General features: G+C 61.1%; 4 protein-coding genes across 5 annotated transcripts; 2 read left to right on the top strand and 2 right to left on the bottom strand.

Annotated features, from left to right (window-relative positions):
• Window positions 1-126: 126 nt before the first annotated feature.
• FTSJ1 (FtsJ RNA 2'-O-methyltransferase 1) lies at window positions 127-6,283 on the top strand. The gene is made up of 11 exons (XM_067552238.1): window positions 127-335; window positions 2,318-2,460; window positions 2,686-2,755; window positions 3,213-3,312; window positions 3,417-3,495; window positions 3,614-3,666; window positions 4,145-4,198; window positions 4,503-4,605; window positions 5,451-5,534; window positions 5,647-5,750; window positions 5,895-6,283. The coding sequence occupies exons 2-11, from the start codon at window positions 2,340-2,342 to the stop codon at window positions 6,126-6,128; spliced, it is 1,002 nt and encodes a 333-aa protein (XP_067408339.1). The 5' UTR covers window positions 127-335; window positions 2,318-2,339; the 3' UTR covers window positions 6,129-6,283.
• Window positions 6,284-6,415: 132 nt separating this feature from the next.
• LOC137155948 (organic solute transporter subunit alpha-like) lies at window positions 6,416-12,404 on the bottom strand. The gene is made up of 6 exons (XM_067552425.1): window positions 12,036-12,404; window positions 11,592-11,665; window positions 11,216-11,371; window positions 8,936-9,047; window positions 7,741-7,993; window positions 6,416-7,595 (listed from the first exon to the last, which is right to left on the bottom strand). The coding sequence occupies exons 1-6, from the start codon at window positions 12,402-12,404 to the stop codon at window positions 7,180-7,182; spliced, it is 1,380 nt and encodes a 459-aa protein (XP_067408526.1). The 3' UTR covers window positions 6,416-7,179.
• Window positions 12,405-13,781: 1,377 nt separating this feature from the next.
• PORCN (porcupine O-acyltransferase) lies at window positions 13,782-20,705 on the bottom strand. The gene is made up of 13 exons (XM_067552203.1): window positions 20,598-20,705; window positions 19,162-19,306; window positions 18,195-18,387; window positions 17,774-17,817; window positions 17,260-17,441; window positions 16,959-17,089; window positions 15,773-15,898; window positions 15,549-15,649; window positions 15,312-15,388; window positions 15,153-15,216; window positions 14,726-14,811; window positions 14,396-14,506; window positions 13,782-13,962 (listed from the first exon to the last, which is right to left on the bottom strand). Exons 2-13 carry the CDS (start codon window positions 19,295-19,297, stop codon window positions 13,861-13,863), a joined length of 1,353 nt encoding a protein of 450 aa, XP_067408304.1. The 5' UTR covers window positions 19,298-19,306; window positions 20,598-20,705; the 3' UTR covers window positions 13,782-13,860.
• A 161-nt stretch (window positions 20,706-20,866) lies between these two features.
• On the top strand, window positions 20,867-27,240 carry EBP (EBP cholestenol delta-isomerase). Of its 2 annotated transcripts, none has more exons than XM_067552282.1 (5): window positions 20,867-21,116; window positions 22,381-22,721; window positions 24,022-24,058; window positions 25,424-25,554; window positions 25,846-27,240. In XM_067552282.1, exons 2-5 carry the CDS (start codon window positions 22,406-22,408, stop codon window positions 26,055-26,057), a joined length of 696 nt encoding a protein of 231 aa, XP_067408383.1. In that variant the 5' UTR covers window positions 20,867-21,116; window positions 22,381-22,405; the 3' UTR covers window positions 26,058-27,240. The 2 variants fall into 2 exon arrangements, with proteins under 2 accessions (XP_067408383.1, XP_067408384.1); XM_067552283.1 differs by lacking the exon at window positions 20,867-21,116 and adding an exon at window positions 21,952-22,018.
• Window positions 27,241-27,693: the final 453 nt, after the last annotated feature.

Genomic DNA, 27,693 nt, shown 5'->3' with positions numbered 1-27,693 from the left:
CTGCTGGGTCTGCTGCAACTCCCAGAATGCTTGGCCCCAGGTCACATGAAGACTACAATTCCCAGCATACAGTGCTGCAGGACGGCTTTCGACTCTGCGCATGCGTCAATATGAGGGCGCGACCTCCCCACACTGCGCATGCGGTGTTCGCCCGAGTTTTGGTGTGCGATTGCGCAACAAGGGAACGCCTTCCCGCGCCCGTGGGCAGCAGCGCGCGGGGCTTGGCCCTCCGCGCAGGCGCAGTGACAGCAGGCTGGTCTCTGCGCAGGCGCACCGCCGCCCTCCCTTCTGTGAGCCTCTCCCGGCGTGGGTCGAGTCGGTCGTTGTCCGCCGCGGTAAGGAGCGTTCGCGTAGGCGAGGATGTGCGCATGCGCCGCGCGCCTCTGGGATGGCGGACGCCCTTGCGTTGCGCATGCCCGCAAGTGGCACGCAGTCCAATCATCGCAGGCCGGGGGGTAGCCGCCGTGCCTATGATGCGCATGCGCTATCGCCTCACTTGTGCGGCGGCCGTACGTTGGGCCTCGATGCGCATGCGCAGTGTCGGTGCTCGCCATGTTGGGCCCGGCGCTCGGATTAGCTGCGCATGCGCATGGAGGACTAGACCCCCCCCTCCCCCCAATTTAGGTGGGTGCTACATTAATTTAGACCAATTTTTTGGGGGGGAGGGCAAAGGAGCTGGATGCATACAGGCTGGGCCGTGTATGCTGGAACCGTGCCCAGTAACTGCCGTGAGGGGCTGGTGTCAATAACCAGTTAGGGTAGGGCCTACCATAACAGCCCCAGCTCCAGCGGGGGTCTCTGGCAGCCTGCTCGTTGCTGGGGGTGCGGGCTGTGCTTTCAGCGGGGATGTCAATGTGACACGACCCGTGCACAGAGGGGCGCAGCGAGACCCATCCTGCGGGGAGCTGGCCGGGTTCGAGGTGGGGCTGGGCCCTCCCGGGGCCGGCGGCTGAGGAGGATCTATTCCTGCTGCCTGGTGGTGACAGCCCGTCCCTGGGCCGGACACACGCTCACGCACTGACTGCAGACGAGCTGGGCGGCAAACCGGCGAGACGGGCTGGTGACCACGCGGCTGCCAGCGCTTGTGTGTTGTGTCACAACGTGGGTCTTCAGGGTTGTGACTCGCAGCCTCTCCTGGCATCAAGGGTTGCCGGCTGACCCCCTCTCCCGCCCATAACTTCCCGCAACTGTGAAAATCAACATCGAGAAAGAATAAAATGCCTAAAGCCCATAATTCTGCACCCCTGTGAAAATTTAAATTGGTTAAAAACAGAAAAAAAAGCCCTTAAAAAGAAACACCGCTCTTATCCATTGAAATTTTATAAAAAAGTTTATTTCTGCCGAGCCTCCCGTTATTGTAGGACCTACAGAAACATAGCCACATTGAATTTGGTCCACTGCCACATTCATGCAGGGGGCCAGGAGCATCTCAGGCACCCTCTGGTGGTCTAGGGTCACGCTACAAGCAGCCTGCCGCAGTTTCCCCTCTTGGACTAGTCAAATAAAATCTCAGCCAGGTTTTTTCTTGGTCCCTCCTTGGGGACTGGTTTCTTTTTAACATCAAATAAACTGCAAATAAAATGAAGACTCCCAAACAAAGTCCATGCATAAATCCACACAAGGTTTCCTCTTTCTCCTCCCATGTCTCTCTGCCTAGGGCAACTCCTCTGGTTTTTGTGGTTTCCCTACAGGAACATTTCAGTAGCTTCTGCTACAGCTTCCTGGGCTTACCCCCTTCACTGTGGCCTCCTGCTGCCCTGTAATCAACCCTGATCTCTCCCAGGCGGGTCTCCTGAAGTCAGGGGTGGCTTGTCCCCGCTACAAGCATACAATAGTCTGTCTGCAATTCATTTGGGTCCTGGGCCATTCAAACCATTGCTGTAGGGCCTACAAAAATATATTTGAAATTAATTTGGGTCCTGGGCTATTAAAACTATTTTGATAGGGCCTCCGATAATATATCCACATTAATTTAGGTCCCGTACCATTATACCTATTAGTGCAGGGCCCACAGTGACATATCTGTCTTAATTTAGAACCTGTGTCCATGTACCTGTTAACGCAAGGCCTACAGTAACAGCTCTCTAATTAATTTAGCTCCAGTGTCCTTAGACCTATTATTGTAGGGCCTACGATAATAGAGCCCTAATTAACTTGGCTCCAGTGTTGTTAGAACTATTATTGTAAGACCTACAGTAACGGGTCTTAGCGAATTCCACTTGAACAGAAGCAAAGACCTTTCTTAACCTTTCGTTAAGAGGAGAAGAACCCCGATTCCAAGCCGGGAGGGGTGGGTAATGACCTTTTTCCCCCCCAGGCCCAGGGGCGTCAAGGCCGAAATGGGGCGCTCGTCGAAGGACAAGCGGGACATCTACTACCGCCTGGCGAAGGAGGAGGGCTGGCGGGCCCGCAGCGCCTTCAAGCTCCTGCAGCTGGACGAGGAGTTCCAGCTGTTTGAGGGTAAGCCGGGAACCTGCCCCTGACCCCCAGCCCCGCCCCGGCTTGCGGCAGCACCTTCTATTGCGTGCATTACGGTAACCCCCCGTCTGTCAATCCTGGGGGGGGGTCCCCGTTATGCTGTCCAACCCCGCTCTGACCCACTAGACCCCGCTCCCCTCCCAGCACTGGCGGGGGGGACCCAGGCGTCCTGGCTCCCAGCCCCCCACTCTCACTCTCTCCTCGCAGGGGTGCGTAGGGCCGTGGATCTCTGCGCTGCGCCTGGCAGCTGGAGTCAGGTTCTGAGCAGGAAGCTGAAGTGAGTGGGGGGGATGGAAACAGTGGGAGGGGGTGGGACTGAGAGGGTGGGACCAAGGGCATTGGGGGAGGTGGGGCAGGGCACAAGGGGGCAGGATGGAGGAATGGGAGGAGGTGGGACCGGTGGGGTTGGAAGGCTGAAGGCGGGACTGGGCAGGAGGGTTGCAGTGGGGTGGGGCAGGGTGGGCCCAGGCTGGAGGGTGGGAAAGAGGTGGGCGATGGGGTGGGGCAGAAGGGGCAGGATATGAGGTTGGGGGGTGGGATGGGGTGAGAGCAGTGGTGGGGGGTGGTACGGGGTGGGAGGGGGTGGGGCAGAAGGGGCAGGATATGAGGTCAGGGGGTGGAATGGGGTGAGAGCAGTGGGGGGGGGGTGGTACAGGGCGGGGGGGTGAGGCTGGGACATAGCGGGTGGGAGGGGGAAGCCCCCTGGCTGTCTCTGACCCCCCTATGCCTCCCAGGGGCGGTGCCGTGAAGGGTGAGGTGAAGATCGTGGCCGTGGATCTCCAGGCCATGGCTCCGCTCCCGGGGGTCGTGCAGATCCAGGGGGACATCACCAAGGTGCGTGGGGAGTGGGGGGCCCCCGCCGGATGAGACCCACGTCCCCTCTCCGAGCTGAGTCCGTCTGTCCCGAGTGGTAACCGGGCCCGTCTGTCCCCCGCCAGGTCTCCACGGCGCAGGAGATCATCCAGCACTTCGAAGGGCAGCCGGCCGACCTGGTGGTCTGCGACGGGGCCCCCGACGGTGAGTGGGAGCAGCCCCAGGTGGGAGGGGAGCGGGGGGCTCCTCACCGGGGTCCCCCGGTGGGCACTGGGGGTGGGCCTGCACCCCACTGAGCCCCCTCTCCCCTCCTGCCTTGCAGTGACCGGCCTCCACGATATTGACGAGTACATCCAGGCACAGCTCCTGCTAGCGGTGAGTACCACACCTGGCCACAGGGGGGCGTTCCCTGCTCAGCCCCCCACAACCCCCCATCAGTTGATTCCATGCTGCCTCCCTCGAGCCTTCACTGTACTTTCAATCACTTCCTGTCCAAAATGGCTGTTCCCCAGCTGCCCCGCCCCAGAGGTGGCTGCATCTCAGCGCTGGGTGAGCCTTCCCTGTGCGGCGTTATGTGTGGCTGTTCTCAGCTGCCCTGCCCCAGAGGTGGCTGCATCTCAGCGCTGGGTGAGGCTTCCCTGTGCGGCGTTATGTGTGGCTGTTCTCAGCTGCCCCGCCCCAGAGGTGGCTGCATCTCAGTGCTGGGTGAGCCTTCCCTGTGCAGCGTTATGTGTGGCTTTTCTCAGCTGCCCCGCCCCAGAGGTGGCTGCATCTCACTGCCGGGCGAATTGTCCCTGTTCATTTTAGGATTTTGGCGCTGGCTGATAATTTCTTTTTCTCCTTCTCATTTCAGGCTCTGAACATCACCACCCACGTCCTGAATAAAGGAGGCACCTTCGTGGCCAAGGTCAATATTAGTCCCTCTAAGAGGACCCTGGGCCCTAGCTGAAGGGGTGACAGCCGCAAAGAGGGGGCCCACCTGGTGCTGAGTTGTAACTGAGGGAATGGGGTGTGATGCTAAGGGGTGACATACTGGTGGGTGGTCTGGCAGGGGGCGCCAGGCTGTCAGGGCCGGGTGGCGGGGGGCCGGGCAGGGGGCACTGTCCTCTGGCAGTCAGGGCTGGGGGCGCCGAGCTGCAGGGACACAGTTGGCGCCATGCCTGCGCTGTCCCCTGCTGCCGTGTCACCCTGTCCCCGCCTCCATGCCCTAGATCTTCCGGGGGAAGGACGTGACGCTCCTCTACTCCCAGCTCCGCATCTTCTTCCCCAGCGTCACCTGCGCCAAACCACGGAGCAGCCGAAACTCCAGCATTGGTGAGGGCAGAACCGGGGGGGCCCCGGTGGGGTGGGAGAAGGGGGCAGGTCCGGAGATGTGGGGAGGTATCTGGGGTGGCCGGAGTGTCACAAATGCTGGGTGCCCCCCCAGAAGGACCCAGCTGCTCTGTCCCCTGGTGGGTTGAACCTCTGGGGGATGGGGTGATGGCTGGGATCTGTTTGATCCTGGGGGCCCCTCGGCACGTGCTCGGGGCGCGGACCCTTTATCTAGCACCCCCTCTTCAGAGCTGGCAGCGCTGCCTGGCACCCAGGCTCGGTGCTGGCCCTACACACAAAGGGGCGCCTGCTTCTGGGCCTGCTTTACCTCCCGTGGTCGGCGTAAAGCAGGTAAGACACACAGACACGTTGCTCGGCAGGGTGCCCTCTCCCCTGGCAGTCAGGGCCAGGTGCTGGGGGGTGCCATGGGGCAGGGGGCTCAGCGGCCAAGCAAACAGACCTCACCTGGGGCAGCCTGTGCCCCACCCAGCTCCCATCAGTTCCAGCCACGTTAAAGCGCCCGAGATGCCCACATTGACGGGCACCCGCGTTCTGTCCAGTCTCCTCTGTCGGGCGCCCCCCTCGCCAGGTGCCCCCAACGCCTTTCCCAGGGGATCTGCCCCCGGGCGCAGGGCTGTGTTGAGCCCTGGAGCGATTCCCTCTCGCTGGGCGAGTGTTTAAAACCAGCGACCTCCGCCGCCCACTTCTCGGCTGAGAGCTTGGAGGCCGATCGGGGGCCACTGGGGAAGGATCCGGGGGAAAGGCGCCTGGCTGCGCCCGCTCTTCAGAGATGGGACGGGTTCCCCGCCTCGGCGCCCACCCCCTAACGACGTCTCTCCCGTCTCCAGAGGCCTTCGTTGTCTGCCGCGGGTACTGCCCGCCCGAGGGCTACGTGCCCAATATGTCTAACCCATTGCTGGACCATTGCTACGGTAAGGAGCGCTGCGCTGGGGGGAGCAGGGGGTGCCGTGCCGCGCCGCGGGGGGGCTCCTCGGTGGGGGGTGCAGTCAGGGCCGGCTCTTGCTTACGTCTGTCCCTTTGCAGACGTGGATTTTAACCAGCTGGAAGGTCCCAACAGAGTCATTGTCCCGTTCTTGGCCTGCGGGGATCTGAGCGCCTACGACTCAGACCGGACGTACCCCCTCCAGGTGAGCCTGCGGGGTGCGGGACGGGATGGCAGGTTGGAGGGGGAGGGGCAGGATGGCAGGTTGGGGGGCGATCCTGGCAGTGGGGGCGGCAGACAGGCATTTTGGCACTGCCTACCCCCCCTGTCTCTCTCTCCCCTTCTGCAGCTGGCCCCGGGGAAGGAATACAGCTACGTGCCCCCCACCCAGCCCCCCATCTGCCCCCCGTACCAGGAAGCCTGTTTCTTGAAGAGGAACAACCTATTGGCTAAGGAGCCTGGGCCACCCCCATTGGAGGAAGCTGGCCCCGCCCCCTCGTCTGCGTCAGTGCCGGAACCTCAGGGCTGCCCCCCGGAGGCAGCTGTTGAGAATCTCCTGGCGTCTTTGTCTGTGTCAACCTAGCACAGGGTGTGTGCATGTGTGTGTGTGTCCCTGCCCCGTCCCCTCCTGGAGGGGATGAGCCCAGCTCCGCATCTGCAAAAGAGCATTTTAATGTAACCCTTTGTGTCCGGTCTTTGCAGTGGCCTCTATTTTAATAAATACTCCTGGAGATGTGATCAGTGGGTGCTTTTAAACCTGAATCACCTTGGCAATTTTCCCCTTCCAGAATATCATGTTGCAGGGAGTTCTGCTGGTTAACACCAGTAGATTCTTCCCGCGGTGGATAGCCCACCCGTTGTTGCGTTGGCCCCTTTGATGCTGGTACTGGAGATATTCTATCAGCCGTGGCATTGCTTTATTAGGGGTGTTAACAGAGCACCCCAGGTCCAGGCTCGCTTTCCTGTGGTGCTCGGTGCTATACAAACCCAGAACAGAATGACAGTCCCTGTTCTAAAGAGCTGGTAATCTTCATACTCCGCCTCCTTTGATTGTGCAAGATGCAGCCAGGGCAATGGGGTCACACACGGTATTAATAAGAAATAATGCAGACACCCCAAAAAATAATGCAGACACCCCTCTACTGTCCGAACCCCCTGGATGGCTGTCCCGGTGCATCCTCTTGTAGCTCTTGTTGGGGCAGTTTTCCTCTCCCCTTCCCTGCGGAGGGGAGAACTGGTTCCCATTAGGAACCAGCTCCAATTTTGTTTTCCCCCAGCTACGGCTTATTGATAGTCCGACCGGGTATCGTCCTCGGGCTGGGAGGTGTCTGCTTAAAGATTTGGGAGCCGTGTTGGGTAGACAGAGGCCTTCTGCAATACAGCAGTTTCATGGCACTCACCATTCGTAAGTACGGGGCCTCCCTAGATCACCGCCGTTAGACATCACCAGTTAGTATTTGATCTCCAGATCCTGCCTCATCCCCACTCTTCCTTGGGGTCAACCAGTTCCCGCCCCCCATCCTCTTGGGAATCGTCGCTTCCTGCAATATCCTGTAGCAGGGAGTTCCACCGGTTAACACCATCTGCCTCCTAACCTCTGCCTGCCCCCTGCCCCACGCGGGGTGGGGTCCTGTTTATACCATGGTGATGTCATGGGCACTGGGCTGGCTCTGGGCTCCGTTGGGAGGTGCGTGGGCTTTCCTGGGGCCCCCGGTACCCAGCTCTCCCATCTCAAGGGCCGGTGGGGGTGTCCCAGCTGGCCAGCCCCGGCCCAGCCCCTCTTCAGGTCGCGGGAAGCGGGGGCTGAAATTGAAGCGATCCAAGGGCGTGTGCTCGATTCGGAAGAGGCTCTCATCCGGGGCGTAGCTGGGGTTGAGGCGTGTCAGGGAGGTGCTGTCCTCCCTGGAGCCACCCGGGGGCATCTGCGTCTGGGAGGCCTGGTTCTTGGTGCCGGGGGGGCTCTCCGGGGTGAGCTCGGCCCGTCGGAAGCAGTAACGGGCGAAGAGACTGATGAGTAGCATCTCCACCACCAGGGAGTAGTAATAGATAACTGTGGGGGAGGGGACAGAGAGATTAGAAGAGCACCCCCTAGCGCCGGGCAGGGGCTGCCAGGGGAGAGCGCACCCCTGCTGAGCCCCGCAGCACGGCGCCCCCCCCCCCCACCACCCGGGGGGGATTGGTGTAGATGGACTCACTCTGCGAGCGGGTATCAGCTGAGAGCGGAGGCCGGCAGGGAATGGCTCCCAGAGCCCCCATGGTCTCCAGGATGCCACTCTGGAGGCCACAGACCACAAGGACCAGGATGATGCAGACGAATTTGGAGCGCAGGCCGTAGCCGGGCAGGGCCGGCTTGGTGGCCGTGTAGAAGAGCAGGTAGCCATAGAAGGACAGGAAGGTGGAGATGCCTATGATGGCGTTGATGTAGGAGTTGGGGTTGGTGTAGCCCACCTACGGGAGAGGACATGGGTCAGAAGAAGGGTCAGGGTGGTCTGTCAGGCCAGCGCCGTCTCTAGGGCTCTCCCAGCTAATGTCCCACTTCAACCCCGTGCCCAACGGTAACGCCCGACCTCAGCCCAGGACCCCAAGGTAATGCCAACATCTCAACCCAGCCCCGCCCCACATCCAAGAATAACCACCAACCTCAGCTGAGCCCTGTGCCCAAGGATAACGCCCGATCTCAGCTCAGCTCCATGCCCAAGGATGATGTCCAACCTCAACCCGCCGTACAGCCCGGATAATGCTGAAACCTCAACCCAACCCCACGCTCAAGTATAATCCTCAGCCCAACCCCCTGGCCAGAGCAACGCCCAACCCCAGCCCAACGCCCAAGGGTAACGCCCAACCCCAGCCCAACGCCCAAGGGTAACGCCCAACCCCAGCCCAACGCCCAAGGGTAACATCCAACCCCAGCCCAACGCCCAAGGGTAACACCCAACCCAACGCCCAAGGGTAACACCCAACCTCAGCCCAACGCCCAAGGGTAACACCCAACCCAACGCCCAAAGGTAACACCCAACCCAACGTCCAACCCAACGCCCAAGGGTAACACCCAACCTCAGCCCAACGCCCAAGGGTAACACCCAACCCAACGTCCAACCCAACGCCCAAGGGTAACACCCAACCTCAGACAAACACCAAGGGTAACACCCAACCTCAGCCCAATGCCCAAGAGTAACACCCAACCCAATGCCCAGGTGTAACACCTGACCTACACCCCTAGGTAACACTTGACCCAACCCAACCTACATTCAATCTTAACACCCAATCTCAATGCTAAGCCGGTCCCACCATTCCCTGCCCTCGGTGGAAGAGTTATCACTCTAGTGCCAGAGGCCCACCCACCCCACGCCGGTGAGGGAGAGGAGAAGACATGGGGCCAGGGTGACTCACATCACCATAGTTGTACTTCTCGTCGGTCCAGAGGATGAGTGTGATGAAGAAGAGGATGGTCCTGATGAGGGACAGCTGGTACACGGCCAGGGTCATCCAACGTAGGTTGGTCCTTGGGGATGGGGAGAGGGTAAGATGTGGGGATGGTCACCCCAAGGGGAATCCCTAGATTTCATCTCCGCCTCTTCTACTCAGCCACTCCTCTATCCCATCCCCTAATCAGTGGGCCCGGAGAGAATGACTACATAGCCAAGTGGTTAGGACACCCACCTGGGCGGTGGGAGACCCAGAGCCCAGCTCCCCTGCTTCAATGATTGGTTAATTATGCACAGTGGAACAGCTTAAAAGGGAGCGATTGAGACAGATCCACTTCCTCCAGGCGCTGCCTGGCCTGCCTCTGCGAGAGGGTTCCCAACCTTGAGTGCCTTTGTATAGAGAGAGTAGGAATGTGGACAGACCCTAGGCATGCCGCAGGTTCCCCTCTTACTTTGTCTGGCTCCCCTTTGGGTGCGAAGGGGCTGAGCTCTCCCAGGAGGGAGGGGAATGGGGCAGAGTGAGGGTACTGTATGCCAGCCGTGTTGGGCCCAGAGACACTAAGAACTGGCTGGAAGTAATGCAGGCAACTGGGAAGGCTTGGAAGAGCCCATGGGAAAGGCGGGCTGAAGTGAGGATCGCAGACAGAGCCAGCAACAGAGCCAGGGACTCTAGGAGAGCACAGGAGCATGGAGCGGTTGTTTCTGCCTTTGTAGGGTGCTGTAAGATCTACGGATGATGGGCGGTGGAATCATCCATTCTAAGGGCAGAAGGGACCATGTGCTCATCTAGGCTGACCTCTGGCTTCACACGGGCCAGGGAATTGCCCCAAATAATTCTGCGAGCAGATTGTTTAGAAAACGAGTGGGTTGAGGGAGACTCTTGGGCACTGGGTTGAGGTTGGGCTGTACCCTGGGGTCTTGGGCATAACCCTCAGGTAGAGATTGGGTCTTACCCTTGGGCGTGGGGTTGAGTAGAGGTTGGCCGTTACCTGGGACGTGGGTTGGGTTGACTTTGGCCGTTACCTGGGACGTGGGGTTGGGTTGAGGTTGGCCGTTACCTGGGATGTGGGTTGGGTTGAGATTGGATGTTATCCTGGGACGTGGGTTGGTTTGATTTTGGCCGTTACCCAGGATGTGGGTTGGATTGATTTTGGCCGTTACCCAGGACATGGGTTGGGTTGATTTTGGCCGTTACCCAGGACGTGGGTTGGGTTGATTTTGGCCGTTACCCGGGACGTGGGGTTGGGTTGAGGTTGGCCGTTACCCAGGACGTGGGTTGGATTGATTTTGGCCGTTACCCGGGAGTAGGGTTCAGTTGAGGTTGGCCGTTACCCGGGACGTGGGTTGGGTTGAGATTGGATGTTATCCTGGGATGTGAGTTGGGTTGAGATTGGATGTTATCGGGGGACGTGGGGTTGAGGTTGATTTTGGCCGTTACCAGGGACGTGGGTTGGGTTGATTTTGGCCGTTACCAGGGACGTGGGTTGGGTTGATTTTGGCCGTTACCTGGGACGTGGGTTGGGTTGAGTTTGGCCGTTACCAGGGACGTGGGTTGGGTTGATTTTGGCCGTTACCTGGGACGTGGGTTGGGTTGAGTTTGGCCGTTACCTGGGACACGGATTGGGTTGAGATTGGCCGTTACCCAGGGACGTGGGTTGGGTTGAGATTGGCCGTTACCCAGGACGTGGGTTGGGTTGATTTTGGCCGTTACCCAGGGACGTGGGTTGGGTTGATTTTGGCCGTTACCCAGGGACGTGGGTTGGGTTGAGATTGGCCGTTACCCAGGACGTGGGTTGGGTTGATTTTGGCCGTTACCAGGGACATGGGGTTGTGAGGGGGTGCACAGACCCCACACTGGGCCTGAAGAGATTAAAGGACACAGGTAGCCCTTGGGGTGGCTCTGGGTTGGGGGCTGGCACCTCAGACATCCGAGCCGAGGAACAAGCACAACAGAAGAACCCTTGACCCGCCCTGGGAGGCCGAGGCCAGCTGGGCACAGGAGCCCGCCGTGGCTGTGACTGTGGCCATAGACCCGGTCATGGGCTGCTCTGGGGCCAGATAGGCCAGGATTTATCTGGCTCCCACCAGCCCTTGGGTCTAAGCCTGGTTTGCGGAGGTCTAAGGACTCTCCCCTGAGGGGCTGGAGTCTGGAGGCCCTGTGTCTGAGTTCGCTGCCATGGCCTGGGGCATTGACGGGTGCTGGCACCTGGCTGGGGAGACAGGGCAAGGGGGGGCAGGCGCTTACCAGCTGGTGGAAATATTGGGGAAGCAGCAGCAGCAGCAGCAGGGGAAGGGGTTGGGGGCGACATGCTGACCCTCCAGGCGCTGGATCATGCGGGCTGAGCCCCCAAAGAAGTCGGTCACTAAGTCCAGGAATTTCCACAGGGTGATGGAGTGGTAGCTGCGGAGACAGGGTGGGCAAGGTGTTGCTGAGATGCAGCCACCTCTGGGGTGGGGCAGCTGGGAAACAGCTGCATGTAACACCACATGAGGATGGCTCGCCCAGCGCTGAGATGCAGCCACTAATGGGATGGGGCAGCTGGGGAACAGTCATACAATGCTGCTTCATTATGCCCCCCTTTAATTTCAGTCCCACCCCCCCTTTCCCCCTGGAGACTCACATGTTCGCGACAAAGTTACAGACGAAGGAGGATCGCGGGATGTACATGCCAATGAGGGACATGATGCTGAACACCTGAGGATGGAGCAGAGAACAGTGTCAGGGGAGCCCGGACTCCTGGGATCTAGCCCCAACTCTGGGAGGGGAGGGAAGGTCTAGTGGTTAGAGGGGGCTGGGCACCAGGACTCCTGGGTTCTTTCCCTGGCTCTGGGTGAGGAGCGGGGGGGAGGTCTAGGGGTCAGAGCAAGGGTGGCTGGGAGCAGGACTCCTGGGTTCTCTGCTCGGCTCTGGACGGGAAGTGGGGTCCGGTGGTTGGCCCAGCAGAGGACTGGGGGCCAGGACACCTGGGTTTGATCCCCAGCTCTGGGAGGGCAGTGGGGTCTAGTGGTTAGAGTGAGGGGGAGGGGGCGGGGGGCCCGGATGCCTGAGTTCTCTCCTGCCTTACCGGGTAGACCCCCAGGATCCAGAGGGAGAGGCTGGTTCTGCGGGAGGAGCCCAGGCGACGCAGGAAGAAGCCCGTCTGCTCCAGGAACAGGCCCAGCTGCACCAGGCCCAGGGCGGTGGGAATGAGGAAGATCCACAGCTGGGCCTGGAACACTTGGCGGGAGGGGGGAGAAAACAGGAGGAGGGGGTGAACCTGAGCCCCATAGCGTCCCCGCTCCTGCAGTGCCCAACCCTGGCTGACCCCCTTACCCTCCTCCTCCCCCCAGGGATGATTCCCTTCCCCCCTTTCAGCCCTTGGGCCACCTTGGAAGATCTCCGAGGACAGGGGGAACTGGCTGCTGTGGATGGTGCAGTTTGGGGGTCGCGCCATTTCCGTTCCCCCCCTCTCCAGACACCGCCCGGCCTCCTTTGTTTCTGTTCCCAGCTTCCCTGGTCTCCGTTCCCGCCGGGCTTCCCCCCTCCCACCCCCAAGGTAAGAGCCTGCCTCGTTAGTCATGGTATTAATCATTGACCCAGCCCAGGTGCGAGCGCCAGGTAACGGGGTCCAAGTCCGGCTTCTTCCACCTGCCGGGGACCAGTGACTGGCTTGGTGACTGAGGCCTCTGGAACTCTCTGCCACTAGATGGAGAGCCCAGGACTGCTGGGTTCTATCCCTGGCTCTGGGAGGGGAGTGGGGGGCTAGTGGCTTAGTCTAGCACCCCGCTCTCAGTTGGGGGGAGAGGAGGGGTCTGTGTGGCACCCGGCAAGATGGGGGGAGCCCTGATTCTGGTGATAATGCAAATTATTAATAATTGTTATTAATAATGTATCATAATGAATGAAGCAGGAATGGGTCTAAAAGGCTTGCGTTTGAAATGAGGAAGCCCCCCAGTGATTAACGAAGCATGGGGCTCATTAAGAAATCCAGCCAGCAGGAGGCAGTAGTGGCTTTGTGTATATATTGTTTTTATTATTTATTTTACAGGTAACAAATCCGATACTTTTTTTTTTTAAATCCCTTTTTCTAAGCTAAGTACAGTACGTTCCCGTCCCCCCCCCTTGGCAGGTTTGGGTGGCAGTGGGGGGAGAGAAGGATTGGGGTAGCAGCGTGCCATAACTTGGGCCCTATAAACTCACAGAGTTCTTGGTCTGGTGGGCCCTAAAGGGGACGTTGCACGTGGATGGGGAGTTCTGGGCGGGGGCCGGGCTGCGTCCTTTTTCTCTGTGGTGCTACAGCATGGTGGTAGTGGTGGGATCTGACTTGACCATAGAGATCTCGGTCCTCCAGTTCCTAGAGAGTACCTAGGGGTATGGAGTGTGTGTGGCAGGCAGGGGGACAGATGGAGAGAGGGAGGTCATTCTCCATGATGGTTGTTCTCTCACTCTGCTCCAACAACATGGTGTGAGCAGTGGGATCCAAACTGACCATAGAGATCTTGGGCCTCCGCTTCTTAGAGAGGACCAGGACATGTTCTACATGTGGGGAGAGGCACAGATAGAGGTCACTCTCTATGGTGTCTGTTCCCTCTCTCTGCACCTATAAGATGGTGGCAGCAGTGGGATCTTGGCCCTCCAGTTCACTCGGAGGCAGGGAGGGGTTAATGGCTGGCCAGGGGACAGGGCCTATGATTCCCCCAATGGGCCACCCGGTCCCGGATACTCATCGCCTCCTGCCCACGCTGTGGTGCCAGGCGCCCCAGCCGAAGCCTGCCAGCATTGATCCAGCCCTTGAGGTTGTGTCCGATGGTCTCAGGAGGGCCGGGGGGGGGGGGGGGGGGAGGAGCGGTACAGCCGGATCACACCAGGACCACCCCTCCCCCCCATGGTGTCTGTGCTCCCTGCCCAGCTCAGCTGATGAGGCGGTAGAAGACCCAGCAGGCGAAGGTGACCCAGTGGCTGGCCCAGCCCATCTCTGACCACTTGTGGACAGTGTAGGACATGCCATAGCCCTGTGGTGGAGAGAGATGTTACAGTCGGGGGGAGAAGGGACAGTCGGGGCCCAGCGGGTAGGGCCGCCTGTGACGCAGGTGCAGCTGGAAGTTAGGAGGGTGGGAACACCTGTCCCTGTGGTGACGAGGTACAGCCAGATCCCAGCAAGGCGAGGACTGAGATACAGTCAGAAATCTGGACAGCAGGGAACGGTGACAGAGGTACAGCTGGACCCCACTAGGGTAGGGAACGCCTGTTACCTGGGATGAGGAAGGTACAGTCAGAGATCAGGGGCTGGGCTGCCTGTTCTTGGGGGTGACCGAGGTACAGTTGGACCCCAGCAGGGCAGGGTTGTGTTTGCTGAGCTGACAGGTACAGTCGGAGATCCGGGGGGGGCGGGGAGGGGGTTGTTCCTGTGGGTGACTGAGGTGCAGTAGGGCCGCACCACCCCACCTGCTCCTCGATGGCGTCGTCGGTGTCGATGTCGAAGAGCGAGCCCAGGTAGGCCAGGTGGAGGACAGCCAGCGCGCCGAAAAGCAGGTTCAGCAACCGGACCCAGAGATTCTGCAGGAGAGAGCGACGCTGGCTCACAGCCCCCCCCACGTCCTTCCCCTCCCACCCCCCACCCACCCTGAGGAGACCCCCTGGCACCATGCACTCACCTCCCGGTGAAGGATGGAACCCAGGAATCCTGGCTCCCCCTCCTCCCCGGCTCTAATCCACTGGACCCTACTCCCCGCCCAGAGCTGGGATCGAACCCAGGAGTCCGGGCTGTGGGCTCACCCTGTTATGGCGGTGGGGACAGCCAGGCGGGCAGCACTTAGAGAGGATGCAGGCGTCAAAGATGACGGAGAGGCGCTTCCGGAGGACTTGGGGGAAAAGAAAGATGTGAGAGCACGACACTGGCCCTGGAGATGGGGAGACTCCCCCTAGGGTGAGTGTGACAGTACGGGGCTTAAGACACACGGTGCTGCACAGTGTGTGTCCCTGCTGGAGGGGATGAACCCTGCTGTGTGTGCGCGTGTGTGTATGGACTCCTCTGCACAGGTCATGCCATCACACAACCCCTGAAGAGGCGGCCGGAGAATCCCCCTCAGGCAGGCAGCGCTACGGGGCATATGCCACGCAGCACTGCAGTGCCAGCGAGAGGGCAGCACCCACATGGCCGCCAGCTCTTTCAGGGCCCGTCCGGGCACCGGGGAAAACTTACCATGCTCCACGTAGGTGATGAATCCCAAAGACAGCAGCACCGCGGCCAGGTGGAAGCTGAGCCCCTGGAGTTGCGGGGGGGGAGGGCAGAGAAGAGGGGTGACATCAGCCAGTGGCCAGCAGGGGGTGCTGCCCCCTCCCCAAGCCCCCCCAAACTTACATGCAGGAGGGCGCTGGCGGCGTACGTGACAATGACAGCGGAGAACGTCCCCAGTTTGAGGCTGTTCTTAAAAACATCTGCAAGGAAACACGGGGGCGGGAGGGATTTACCAAACTGCCCCGCAACCCACAGTGCCCCCCAGCTGGGAAAAGCTGGGGCTGGAGTAGCCGGGGAGCCCCCTCCCCACAGTCAGCACCCCTGCCCCGCTCCCCGCAGTGCCCCCCGGGCGGTTCGTACAGGAGTTGAGCCAACTGGATATGGGCAGGTTCCAGCTGGTGACGACCTCCACCATGGATCGGGGCAGCTCGACATTCAAGGGTCGGGACACGGTCAGATCCCTGCCAGGAAAGAGAGCCGTCAGGACGCCTGGGTTCTCTCCCCGGCTCTGGGAGGGCAGTGGGGTCTAGTGGTTAGAACTGGGGGGGGGGCCTGGGAGCCAGGTTCTCTCCCCTGCTACTCACCATTTGAGGTTGTCCTTCTCCTCGGTGAATCCCGCCCCGGCCAGCGTGGCCGTGGCCTCGGAGAGGAATCCCACGAAGTAGTTGCTGAAGTGAAAGGAGACGGCGCTCTCGTAGGCCCGGAGCCACCTGGGGCGGGGGGGAGAAGGGTCAGGCCACGGGAACCCTGCTCCCGGAGGGGGGCAGGGCCCATGTCGGAGACCCCTGCTGGCCTGCTCCCACGCTAGCCAGCCGGCCACTCACCTCACTGCAAAGCCCCTGGCCGGTGAGGGCGGGAGAGAATCAGAGCCCGGAAAAATCAAGGAGAAATTGGCAGGTGTCAGAGCGTTAAGTGGAGAACCACGGGGCCACGCAAGGAGCCAGCCACGGAGCGAGCTGGCCACCAAGCCACAGAGCAAGCCAGGACGCAAACCAGCCACCAAGCCACGGGGGAACGCAATGAGCAATTCAGGGAGCTGGCCACGGGGCCAGCCACGGATGAGTCCCTGAGAAGCACAGACCCCCTGAGTGAACCAGGGAAGGCAGCCATGGGCCAGCGGCCAAGCTGTGGGAGCCCGGCACCCCCTGCAGAGCCAGGGAACCGGGAAGCCGCCCGGCAAAGCCCGGCTGCAGATCGAGGAGCACCTCAGTGCCACGGGGCAAATGATCTGCTGTGGCAATGAAGAGCAGGGCCAGAGGGCAAGCAAGCCAGGGGGCCGGCTGCAGCCAGTCATGCAGCAAGTGAGCCTGGAGCGAGCCGCCAGCGAGCCAGCGGGCCACGGCTCAGGAGTCACGGAACGGCTCAGCTCCAGAGCCAGCCGTCCAACGAGCCCCGGCAGCGGCAGAGCAAGCGAGCACCCGAAACAGCGTGCGCCAGGGCCGGAGTTACCTGGCCTTCCGTTTCCTCCTGGGGCCGGCGGGATCCCGGGCGAGGAGGGAAGCAGACAGAACGAAGGGAAAAAGAGAGACAGAGACAGAGACTCCAGCCCAGGGGCTGCCCTCATTAGCCACGGCGGCAGCGGGGCAGCTCTGGCCGGGGAGAGAGGAGGCAACATGTGGATGAAGGAACGTGGGGGGGGGGAACTGATGGAGGAGTGGGGTCTAGTGGGTGAGAACAGGGGGCCTGGGAGCCAGGACTCCTGGGTTCTCTCCCCAGCTGTGGCCTCTGGATGCTGGGAGGATCCCGCAGCAGCGGGCGGTGGGGACTCACTTCCTGAGCTGCTGGTAGCCGTAGAGCGGGATGAAGAAGGAGAAGAGGTAGGGGGCCACGCAGGTGGAGACCAGGAGGCAGATGACGGAGAGGAGGAGGCTCCGGGACACCTTCCGCAGCCAGGGGAGGCTCTGCAGGGAGAGGGGGGGGGCTTAGCAAGCGTGTCCCGTTCCCCCCCCCAGCCAGCCAGCCCCTGCCCTGGGGCCGGAGGGGGAGCTGGCATCCGCTGGGGGGAAAAGGCCTCCCCAGCGTGGTACCGGGTGCGCCCACCAGGAGCGCTGTTCCCCCCGCTGGCTCTCACCAGGGGCTGGCTGTCCACTGCCCGCAGGTAGCCCTGGAAGCGGGTCCAGGGGCCGAAGATGGCCGTGCCCACGAAGTAGAGGTAGCCCATGAACTCCACGGGGGAGGGGACAGCCGGGAGCTCCCCTCGGTCCAGGTCGAAGCCCAGGGACACGGCCTTCATCGCCACGATCATCTGGGCCCCTGCCACGGAGAGAGACAGGGAGTGGGGCACCCTGGGACTAGAGGAGAGAACCCAGGAGTCCTGGCCCCCAACCTTCCCTCCACTCTGAACACTAGCCCTCACTCCCCTCCCAAAGCCAGGGAAAGGACCCAGGCGTCCGGGCCCCCAGTCCCCCTGCTCTAACCACTAGCCCCTATTCCCCTCCCACAGCTAGGGATAGAACCCAGGCGTCCGGGCCCCCATCCACCCGGAGCCAGTTTGGTCCCCTGCCCTGGGGCCAAACGGGGCCCACGTCCCCTGGAGGGAAAGGGCCCCGTGTCCCAGTCCCGGTGGGGGCAGGTCAGAGTCTCACCTCTCATTTTATGCCAGGTCACGGTATCCACCATGTGCATCTCTCTGCCGGAGGGAAGGAAGGAGATTGTACCAGAGAGAACAGGTAACGGGGGGAGGTCTCCCCGGGGGATCAGCCTATCCTCAGCCCCCCGCCGCAGCCAACAGCTGGTTCCCCTCCCCACACATCCCTGCTTCCCCCCAGGGTTGCCTTCTACCCAGTCTGCCCAAGTCTCTCCAGCCCCGTCCAGACACCATCCTTAGGGGATGATGCGGGGTCTCAGCTGGCTTCAGGGCCACCTGCCTTCCCCTCTCCGTGTACCTCTCCTCCCCATGCGTCGGGCAGCCCCTCCCTGCACCACAGGCCTCCACCCAGCAGGTCCTTGTAGGCCCTCTGTGCCCCCTCCCCCCCCAGGCCCAGCTCCATCCCTGACGGGCCTCACCCCATGAGGAGGTAGATGAGGATGGTGATGGAGAGGAAGACACCGCGGTGGGCCGAGTGCCGGCACAGGAAGAGCACCAGGTAGCAGAGGAGGCTCAGCAGCACCACCCAGACCATCTGCAGCTGGAAGAAGTGGTGGAGGGCGTAGAAGCCCCCCCCCACCGTGCTGAGGTGCTTGGCATAGCCGGGCAGAGCTGCCGGGGCAGCGGGGAAGGGCAGGGGGAGATGGTTAGAGGGAGCTGTGGGGGGCCCATCCATCCATCCAACCAGCCAACGAGTCCTCTCTGCACCCGTCCAGCCCACCGACCAGCCAACCTTCTGTCCATTCACCAACCCCCCTCCGTCTATGCGTCCATGCGTCCAACCCACCCACTGTCCATCCAACTGTCCATCCATCCATCCAACCCACTTACCCTCAATCCAACCCACCCACCCTCCATCCAACTGTCCATCCATCCATCCAACCCACCCACCCTCCATCCAACTGTCCATCCATCCATCCAACCCACCCACCCTCAATCCAACCAACCCATCCTCCATCCAACTGTCCATCCATCCATCCAACCCACCCACCCTCCATCCAACTGTCCATCCAACCCACGCACCCTCAATCCAACCAACCCATCCTCCATCCAACTGTCCATCCAACCCACCCACCCGCCATCTGTGCACCCATCCAACCGTCCATCCATCCAATCAACCAACCCACACTCTGTCCAACCCTCCATGTGTCTGTCCATTCATCCATTCCTCCAACCAACCCTCCATGCATCCAACCAACCAACCTTCCGTGCAACCCTCCATGCATCCAACCAACCCTCCAATTAAACCTCCATCCAACCCCTCTTGCCCTGCATCCAGCCCGCTCTCTATCCCTCCAACACCCTCCATGGATCCAGCCATCCAACCCACCCCCCAACACTCCATCCCTCCATGCCCCCACGCCTCCATCCCTGCCACCTGCTTACACAGCCTCCAGAGCAGGCGGCATGCCAAGCAAATGAGCAGCAGCAGCCAGATCTGCTCCAGTCCCTGCTGGGCAGTGGGGATCATGCAGCCCTGCAGCAGCTGCTGGTAGAACTCCTGGCGGGTGAACGTGGCCATTGCCAGGGCCTGAAAGAGACGGCGGGGGTGGGGGCGTCACGGGGGGCCAGGCAGGGCAGGGCGTGCTGGGGAGGACACAGAGCAGAGAGAGCCAGTGGAGAGGTGGGGGTTGCGGGGGACGTGTTGGGGTGTCTGGCTGGCTGGCTCCATAGATGGTTAGCTGAATGCGTTGCTGGATGGTTGGCTGGATGGATGGATGGATGGACGGATGCGTGGCTGGCTGGCTGGATGGACGGATGCGTGGCTGGCTGGCTGGATGGACGGATGCGTGGCTGGGTCTATGATATTGCCTGCAGAACCTGACCCAGCAGCCACCTCTTCGTGTTGAACGCCACACACCCGATTGCACCACTGACACTTCTGCGGATTGCAAGTGCGTGACGTTGAACGTGTGTGATTATTCCTCCAGCCTGATGACTTGGTGAGTTCCCAAGATCCTTTCCAGCCGGACACTGCAGTGGTTCTGTCCATCCATCCATCCTGCCCCATCCCTCTACCTCTGTACCTACCCTTCCATCCCCATACACCCCCGCTGTCTGTCCATCCATCCATCCTGCCCCATCCCTCTACTTCTGTACCTACCCTTCCATCCCCATACACCCCCGCTGTCTGTCCATCCTTCTCCACGCCCACCCAGCCGTCCATTCCATAAACACCCCTCTGTCCTTCCATCCATCCATCCATCCATCCCTACTCACACACCCCCACCTGTCTATGTACCCACCCACCCACCGGGTCCTAGCACACTCAGCTATCTGCTCTCCAGGATTCAGGTAGATCCATCCCAGCCTGACCCAACCTGGGAACCCAGGAGTCCGGGTACCACTGGGCTATGGGGGCGGGGGGAAGTATTGAAGAGTGGAATGAAAACAGGATCTGCTCATCCCCCCAACCTGGGAACTAGGACCCCTGGGGAGTGGGGGCCGGGAGGGGGGAAAAGGGGATTATTCCTCAGCCATGTAGCCCCAGCCCCAGCCCCCCCCCCCTCAGGGCAACATGTCATGACAAACACCCCCCAATCCCATACACCCTGGTAAGACGCCTGGGAGACCAACACTGACATCCAGATGTGGCCAGAGGCGGCTGGGGGTGGGGCGGGGATTCCCCCCTTGCAGCCACGCTGGCCCCTTCATCCAGATGTGGCCGTAGGGGGGGTCCCCTTTGCAGCTGCATGGGTGGCCGGATCCAGATGTGGGGGCGGGGGGGCGCTCTCTGCAGCTGCTCTGGAGGGCTCCAAGGAATCGCACTGTCCCCTCCCCCCACCCCCGCTCCAGCTGTGGCTCGCCGAGGGCCCAGGTACCTCTGCCGTGGGACCCTCCCTCCAGGTCTGTCTGTCCCCTCAGCGTCCCGCGCTCCGTCTCTTCTGGGGAGCGGGGGCTCCGGGGAGGGGGAGAGGGAGCTAATCCCCTTTAAATTTGGAGGCGGGGAGGTTCAGCGCCGCCTCCAATGGGAAGAAGAGACAGGATGGCCTGGCCAATCGGGAGCCGGATGGGATGGGGCCAGCCAATGGGTGCCCTCGATGTCCGGGGGGCCTGGGAACCGGGACTCGTGTTGGAGCTGGGCGGGGCCGGGACTCCTGGGTTCCGTTCCCAGCCCGGGACAGGAGCGGGTCTAGCAGGCTCGGGCTGGGGGGGTCGGGATATCAGGATTGTCCCTATAAAATGGGGAGATCCGGTCGCCCTCCAGGTGCGCGGGGCCCGCAGGCCCACAGTGCAGGCGAGGAGGTGAAGCGCAGAAAGAGGACGCACAACGGTGGCAAGGAATGCAGGAGACCCGCCCCTTGTGGCTTGCCCTCATCTGGCCCTGGCGACTAAACAAGGTTGGAGAGCCAGGGAACATAGAGCACAGAACGCCGCACTGGGAGGGCTCGCCTGGCGCTGAGATGCAGCCAGCTCTGGGGCGGGGCGGTTGGGGAACAGCCGCATATAATGCCGTGTGGGGCTGGCTCGTCCGGTGCTGAGATGCAGCCAGCTCTGGGATGGGGCATCTGGTGAACAGCTGCAATCCCTCTCCCAGCTGGGTTAAGGCCCCGCCTCTGGGTGCAGGCCCCTCCCCCTAGGCCCAGAACTGTCTCCATGGATCCAGAGCCCACCCACTGAGTATAAGCCCCGCCCAGGACTCCTGTGTGTGAGCCTCACCTTCCGGATGCAGGCCCCTCCCTCTGAACACAGGCCCTCTTGCCTTTGAAGATAAGCCCCACCCCCAGACACAGGCTCCGCCCCTGCTCAGTGCCCCTGGGCACAGACCCCCTCCCCTTGGATATGGCCCCTCCCCCTGCTAGACACAGGCTCCTCCCTCGGTTGCGCACAGGCCCCGCCCCTTAGATACAGGCCCCTCCCACTTGTTCCAGGCCCCTCCCACTCCCGGACCCTTCCCTTACCATGGCTGCCCCTCCCCTCCCTGAGCCCACCTCGCCTCAGCCGGCTCCTGGGCCAATCCGCTGCCCGGGCGGGCCCTTCCCGGCCACGCCCACCAGCGCCCCCAGCTCCTGATTGGCCGCGAAGAAACGGCCGAGGGGGGGAAAGCGGCGGAGCCGCAGGCCTGATTGGCTGCGATGCCCGCCTGTCGGTGAGGGGGGAGGGTGGGCCAAGGAGCGCGGTCATTGGCCAGGGGGCGGGGCTTATCCCTGCCGGGCTGGGGGTGGGAGTGGGAGGGTGAGCGGCGCGGCCAGTCTGCGGCCAGCCGGCGAAGGGGCCGGTCGGGGCAGGAGACGCGGAGCGGGTAAGGGGGGGAGGGGCTGGGCTGGGCTGGGCTGGAGGGAGCTTCCCCTCCCCCCCGTGTGTACCTGCTCCCAGGCCGGGAGGGGGCAGGGCTAGGTGTTGTAGGGCAGCCCCCTGCCCTGTGGGTGAAGGGGATCAGCCCCACTTAGCTGCCCCCCCCCCCCGCATCAGAGCCTGACCCTTCCCCCCCCCAGCCAGTTCCCATCCCCCCTGGGGCTGGATCAGAGCCGGCGCCCCCCAGTGCCCCGTGTCCCATTGCCTGCCCCTCCCCCCCATCCAGTCCCCTGCCCCCCTGGGGCTGGATCAGAGCCGGCGCCCCCTAGAGGGATCCCCTTACTGACCCCATTCTCCTTCCTTTTGCAGTGGGACGGTCCCTCTCTCGCTCGCCATGGGGCTGGAGGCTGAGCCCCTTGCCACTCCCCACCCTTACTGGCCCCGGGACCTGGAGATCCGGCGCTACGTCCCCAACGATCGCCCCATGTGGCACAGCCTGTCCTTCCTCTTCTCCGTCTCGGCTGCCCTGCTGCTGCTCACCTGGCTGGCGGCCGGCTGGCGGGGATGGACGGGGGCCCCCATGAAGCTTGGGCGCCGCCTGGCCGTCTGCTGGTTCGCCATCTGCGGCTTCATCCACCTGGTGATCGAGGGCTGGTTCAGCCTGTACCACACGGATATACCTGGGGACCAATCCTTCCTCTCCCAGCTGTGTAAGGCCTGGGAACCGGGACTCCTGGGTTCTCTGCGTCGGGTCCAGTGGGCTGGGAGCCAGGACTCCTGGCATCTGTCCCCAGATCCGGGAAGGGAGTGGGGGCCAGTCGGTCAGAGCCGTGTTTCTCAACCTTTTAAGTAGCGAGTACCCCCTAACTTCTGAACATTGTAATAAGTGCCCCACGCTCCATTTTCCACGCTGAGAAATTGTCAGGTCTGAGCAGGCAGTAGCGGCCCACCAGAGTGGATGGCAGCGCTCCCCATGGCCGTCCCTAGGGGGGTGCGGGCCTGGGGCAAATCACACTGTGTGGGCCCCCCATTAAGATTTTTATAGGGGTAAAATCTGGGGCTGTCAGAGTTGTCAATTTCACTGCCCAGCTAGAGCCCTGCAATTGACAAATAAGTCTGTGGGTAGAGCCCAGCTCCAGGTGTGGGTAGAGCCCGGCTCCAGGAGTGGGCAAGCCCCTGGGCTCTCCGCCTGCTTTCTGAGCACCGGGCTTTGAGCTGGGGAAGGAAGCTGCCACCTGGGCAAGTTGCAGGCAGCTGCCGCCTGGCTGCTAGCCCGAGAGGTGGGCGACTGCCACCTGCTCCGAGCTGGGGCGGAGGAGACTTCCGCGCAGGCTGGGCCCCGGGGATGTGGGCAGGCGGCAGGCAGCTGCTGCCCATCTCAAGCCAGGGCACAGGAGGCTGCCTCTCGGCTCAGAGCTGGGGCACAGGTGGCAGCCACCCCGCGGCGAGCCCAGCTCACAGGGCGCAGGAGGCTGGGACTGGGCGGGATGTCAGCGGCTGTCACCTGGCTTCCCAAGAAGCCAGCGTCTGCTGCCCAGCTCCCCAGGATTGGGGTTGCTGCCGTCTACCTCCCTTCACTGGGTTTTTTGCCGCATACCCCCTGAAATGGGAGGCCTCCAGCCCTGCAGAACAGACTGCTGAGAACAACTCCCCACTGCCCGTGGGATAGACAGTGGCTGTGGTTTAAGGATCTGTGAACCACAGGAGAACTGAGGGGGACATTTTAACGTGGATCCTTGTAGAAACAGCTCTGCGGGTTCAACTGCTGGCAGAGGGGATTTTTCTCTCCGATGTGTTAAGATTCATTGGCTTCAAACTATGGAAATTCCCAGCCCCAAAACTTTGTGAAAACCGATTGGATTTCAGAAGAATTCCTCCCTGGCTTTGAAACCTTCCAGGTTCCTGTTCCTAGCCCCCCACATCCTCGTCCCATAAAATGATTAACTTGCTTCGTTGTTTGGGACCCAACAAGCCGATGTTTCAGCTGAAACGCCTTGTTTTTGCCTGCAGGGAAGGAGTATGCCAAAGGAGACAGCAGATACGTCATGTGAGTTGTAGCTTTGTTTTTTATCTGGGGCTGCTGTCTTTTCGGGCAGAGGCTTTGTAATCGGTTAATTTATTTCTTTGCTGTCTGGATGGGGGACCAGCCACGTCACACCCCGTATGGGGTTTGATATGGTTAAATGCAAACCGATCCGTCCAGTCACAAAGCCCACAGGCCACGTGTACAGAATGGGGGACTCTGATTTGGGGGTTATGGGCGAAAGAGGGAAGGCAATCCTGGGATGTATGAAAGGATCTTGAGTAGGAACAGAGAGGTGATTTCTCCCTCTGGCTTTGGCCCTGGTGCGATGGCTGGTGGGATCCTGCGTCCCGTTCTATGGCCACAATTCAGGAAGGATGGTGATAAATTGGGAAAGGGTCAGAGAAGAGCCTTGAGAATGATTGAAGGATTAGAAACTGCCTGAGAGTGAGAGACTGCAGGGGCTCCATCGATTTAGCTGAACGCAGAGAAGGCTAAAGGGCGATTTGAGCCCAGCCGTTTCGACGCAGGGAACAAATATTTGAGAAGCGTTTCTCAGTCTAGCAGAGGAAGGTCTAACCCAGTCCGATGGTTCGAAGTCCAAGCTAGCCAGACTCCGACTGGAAACAAGCCTGGTTTTTACCGGGGAGAGTAATTCACCATCGCACCAACTGCCCAAGGGTCATGGTGGCGTCTCTGTCACTGCTCAGTTTTTAACTCCAGATGGGACGTGTGTCTAGACGCTCCGCTCCAGGAATTATTTCACGGCAGTTCCCTGGCCTGCGTCATACAGGAAGTCAAACGAAACGAGGATTTTTAGTTGTAAGCCAGGAGAGCAGCAGAAAAAACAGCCAAAGAAGCCACATGCCTGCTAATAAACCGACCTGAGATCCCCCCCCTCCCAACTCCAACCCAGGGCGGTGTCCAGCTGTCCCCTAAAGATTGGCGCCCCCCACTCCTTGGACCGAGGGTCCTGGCCGGTTGCTGGATCTCAAAGAAATCAGCTTCAACTCAGGCTTTTTATCCCCAAGAGTGGGGCCTCTGTTGGGTGCTGCCTAACCCCCCTGCCAGCCGCCAGATCAGGGGCCCCCATCCCTGCACAGACCCTCCCAGAGTGAGATCTCGGCCCGGGTCGTGCCGGGCGCTGCATAGAACCCCCTTGATCTAGATCAGCACCCGCACCGCGCCAGGCGCTGCACAACCTTCCCCCCCGCCACTGAGATCGAGGCCCTGAAGAGCTTCCAGTCTAAACACACCCAGGCGGACCCATTCTCCCCTTGGTACTGATGGGGAAACAGGCCAGTGGGATGCGAGCTGAGACGCATGGCTGGCTGGCAAGGGAGGGGAGCGTGGGGTTCAGAAGCTTTCACGCCTTTCCTTTGTCTGCAGAGAGGACAACTTCACCGTGTGCATGGAGACCATCACCGCCTGGGCCTGGGGACCGCTGAGCCTCTGGACGGTGCTGGCCTTCCTCCAGCGCCAGCCCCACCGCTACGTGCTGCAGCTGGTGGTGTCGCTGGGTAAGGGCGGCCGGACGCCTGGGTTCTGTTCCCCGCTTGGGGAGTCTAGTGATTAGATGGGGGCTGAGAGTCTGGGCTCCTGGGTTCTCTCCCTGGCTCTGGGAGGGGAGTGGGGTCTAGTGGTTAGAGATAAGGGGGCTGGGTGCCAGGACTCCCGGGTTCTGTTCCTGGCAGTGGAATGGTCCAGGGACTGATGGGAGGAGACCTGAAGGCCCGGCAGATCAGCTTCATCTTGACCTAGCCTGGACCCCAGATGCCCCCTGACTACCCTTGATCTTCCCTCCCCCCCAGGCCAGCTGTATGGCGACGTCCTGTATTTCTACACCGAGTACCGGGAGGGCTTTGCCCACAGTCGGATGTGGGACCCGCTCTACTTCTGGTTCTACTTTGTCTTCATGAATGCCCTGTGGATCATCATCCCCATCACGCTCCTCCACGATGCCTGGGGGCACCTGAGCACCGCCCAGAAGGTGCTGGATGCTGTCAAGACCAAGAGACACTGATGCCGTCCCACCCTGCCCCCTCCAGGGGAGGGGCATCTGGCATATAACTGCCCCGGGGCACTGCAAGAGGAACCATGCCCGGGGATTGGAGTGGGGAATGGGCAGTACTCCTGGGTTCTCTCCCCGGGTCTAGAAGGGGCATGGGGGGGTCTAGTGGTTAGAGCAGAGGGGGTGGGAGTCAGGACTCCTGGGTTCTTTCTGTGGCTCTGGGAGGGGAGTGGGGTCTCATGGTTAGAGCAGGGAGGGGGCTGGAAGTCAGGACTCCTGGGCTCTGTTCCCAACTCCCAGTCTGCGTGAACAACATTCCATTGTCTCCAAACCAGCTTTACCTGCTGGCCTGGTGAGGAGTGATGACTGGGTGGGATAAAAGGAGGAGGAGGACAGGATGCTGCATCGGGGAGGTCTCTGCCTCCCTGTGACTCACTATCCCAGCACCTGGTCCCATAACCAAAGCTCCAACCCCTTCTCTCTGCCTCCCAATGAGGACCCCCCTTCACCTCCTGAACGGCCGCGGGGGGACGGGACGCTGTGACCTCAGGGGCCACCTGTGGACAGGGCCAATCAGTTTGTTTTAATAAACATGTTTACTGCTATGCCCTCCGGGAGCCACCTTCCCCATGCCAGCCCTCGTCTGCCGCCGTCGCCATCTGGGTGGGGCCGTGATGCCGGAGCAGGATGACTCACTGGTTAGGGGTGGGGAGAACCCGGCTGCAGGGCTCTGGTAATTCAGTAAGGCTCAGATCTACAATGGGATGTGTGTGCTTTGCAGACCCTGGCGGTCAGTGGAGACGGGGGTTCGGGGGCTCTGTGGGTTGGGGTGGATACTGGGCTGGCTGGACCCAGGCCTCTGATGCAGGTGTGGAGTGGGGTACCAGTTCAGGCCTAATGGGGGATTCTCAGTTGAGGTAGGGTAACAGCTCCTCTCACCGGCGGGGTCTAGATGTGTAAGGAACCTTTCTAGTTTTGCCACCTCCTTGGCTTTGGATGGGGGTGGGGGAAGTGGTGTCTCCACTTGAGCATGGCTCATACTCCCAGCACCCTCCCCGCTGAAAGCATTGTTTCCCCTAACTAAAGAGCCGACCAAGCGGCTGGTCGCTAAAGTCCGAGGCTCTGTGGATCACGTGATGATTACCTGTTCTGTTCAAGCCTTAGAGAGGGGACGACGGGAGGCCTGAGAGAATAATGAGTGGGAACAAGAAGGGAGAATGGGACCTTCTTCGAGAGGTGACAAATTCAAAATGGATCAGTGGAAATACCTTTTCACTCAACATGCGAGTGGATTGTGGAACCCATTCATCTGCCTCCCCGTCTCTCCCCCACAACCCCAGCCAGCTAGTTCCCTGCCATGGGGCTGGTGCCCCCTAGAGGGGAAAGGCCCCATGTCCTATTCCCAATGCAAGGGCTGGGCCTAGTTGAATCCTAGGGACTGGTGGGGTTCTGCCTGCCCAGCGGGAAAGCTCCGCCCCTTCAATTGAGGGGTGGGGCCATGGAGCCTGTAAAACACCTGATCCTGGGGGACAGTGAATAAAAACGAAGGAGCACGAGGGTCAGAGATTTATCACAAGGGCAGGGACATGGAGCAGGGAATTCCAGGTGGCAATTATTGCTCCATAAAGGAGCCAGTGGGTGCTGATGG

The sequence above is a fragment of the Emydura macquarii genome, unplaced genomic scaffold (genome assembly GCF_026122565.2).
Source record: "Emydura macquarii macquarii isolate MOO-44397 ecotype Brisbane River unplaced genomic scaffold, CSIRO-AGI_Emac_v2 contig_1386, whole genome shotgun sequence".
NCBI classification, from domain to species: Eukaryota; Metazoa; Chordata; order Testudines; family Chelidae; genus Emydura; species Emydura macquarii.
The sequence above is the reverse complement of the archived record's forward strand: the minus strand, read 5'-3'. Positions and strand labels throughout refer to the sequence as shown.

Bases quoted from the DNA above. Each gene is read 5' to 3' on its own strand.
- FTSJ1 (XM_067552238.1), top strand. From the start codon at position 2,340: ATGGGGCGCTCGTCGAAGGACAAGCGGGACATCTACTACCGCCTGGCG. The intron at 2,461-2,685 runs GTAAGCCGGGAA...CTCTCCTCGCAG, and splicing joins GGAGTTCCAGCTGTTTGAGG to GGGTGCGTAGGGCCGTGGAT. The intron at 5,751-5,894 runs GTGAGCCTGCGG...CCCCTTCTGCAG, and splicing joins ACCGGACGTACCCCCTCCAG to CTGGCCCCGGGGAAGGAATA.
- LOC137155948 (XM_067552425.1), bottom strand. From the start codon at position 12,404: ATGGCGCGACCCCCAAACTGCACCATCCACAGCAGCCAGTTCCCCCTG. The intron at 11,372-11,591 runs GTGAGTCTCCAG...CTGTCTCCGCAG, and splicing joins TGTAACTTTGTCGCGAACAT to CTACCACTCCATCACCCTGT. The intron at 7,994-8,935 runs GTGAGTCACCCT...CCTCTCCCGTAG, and splicing joins AGAAGTACAACTATGGTGAT to GTGGGCTACACCAACCCCAA.
- PORCN (XM_067552203.1), bottom strand. From the start codon at position 19,297: ATGGCCACGTTCACCCGCCAGGAGTTCTACCAGCAGCTGCTGCAGGGC. The intron at 18,388-19,161 runs GTAAGCAGGTGG...CTGCCCCGGCAG, and splicing joins CCGCCTGCTCTGGAGGCTGT to CTCTGCCCGGCTATGCCAAG. The intron at 14,507-14,725 runs GTGAGCCCACAG...TCTCTCCTGCAG, and splicing joins GTCCCCACCGCCATAACAGG to AATCTCTGGGTCCGGTTGCT.
- EBP (XM_067552282.1), top strand. From the start codon at position 22,406: ATGGGGCTGGAGGCTGAGCCCCTTGCCACTCCCCACCCTTACTGGCCC. The intron at 22,722-24,021 runs GTAAGGCCTGGG...TTTTGCCTGCAG, and splicing joins ATCCTTCCTCTCCCAGCTGT to GGAAGGAGTATGCCAAAGGA. The intron at 25,555-25,845 runs GTAAGGGCGGCC...CCTCCCCCCCAG, and splicing joins GCAGCTGGTGGTGTCGCTGG to GCCAGCTGTATGGCGACGTC.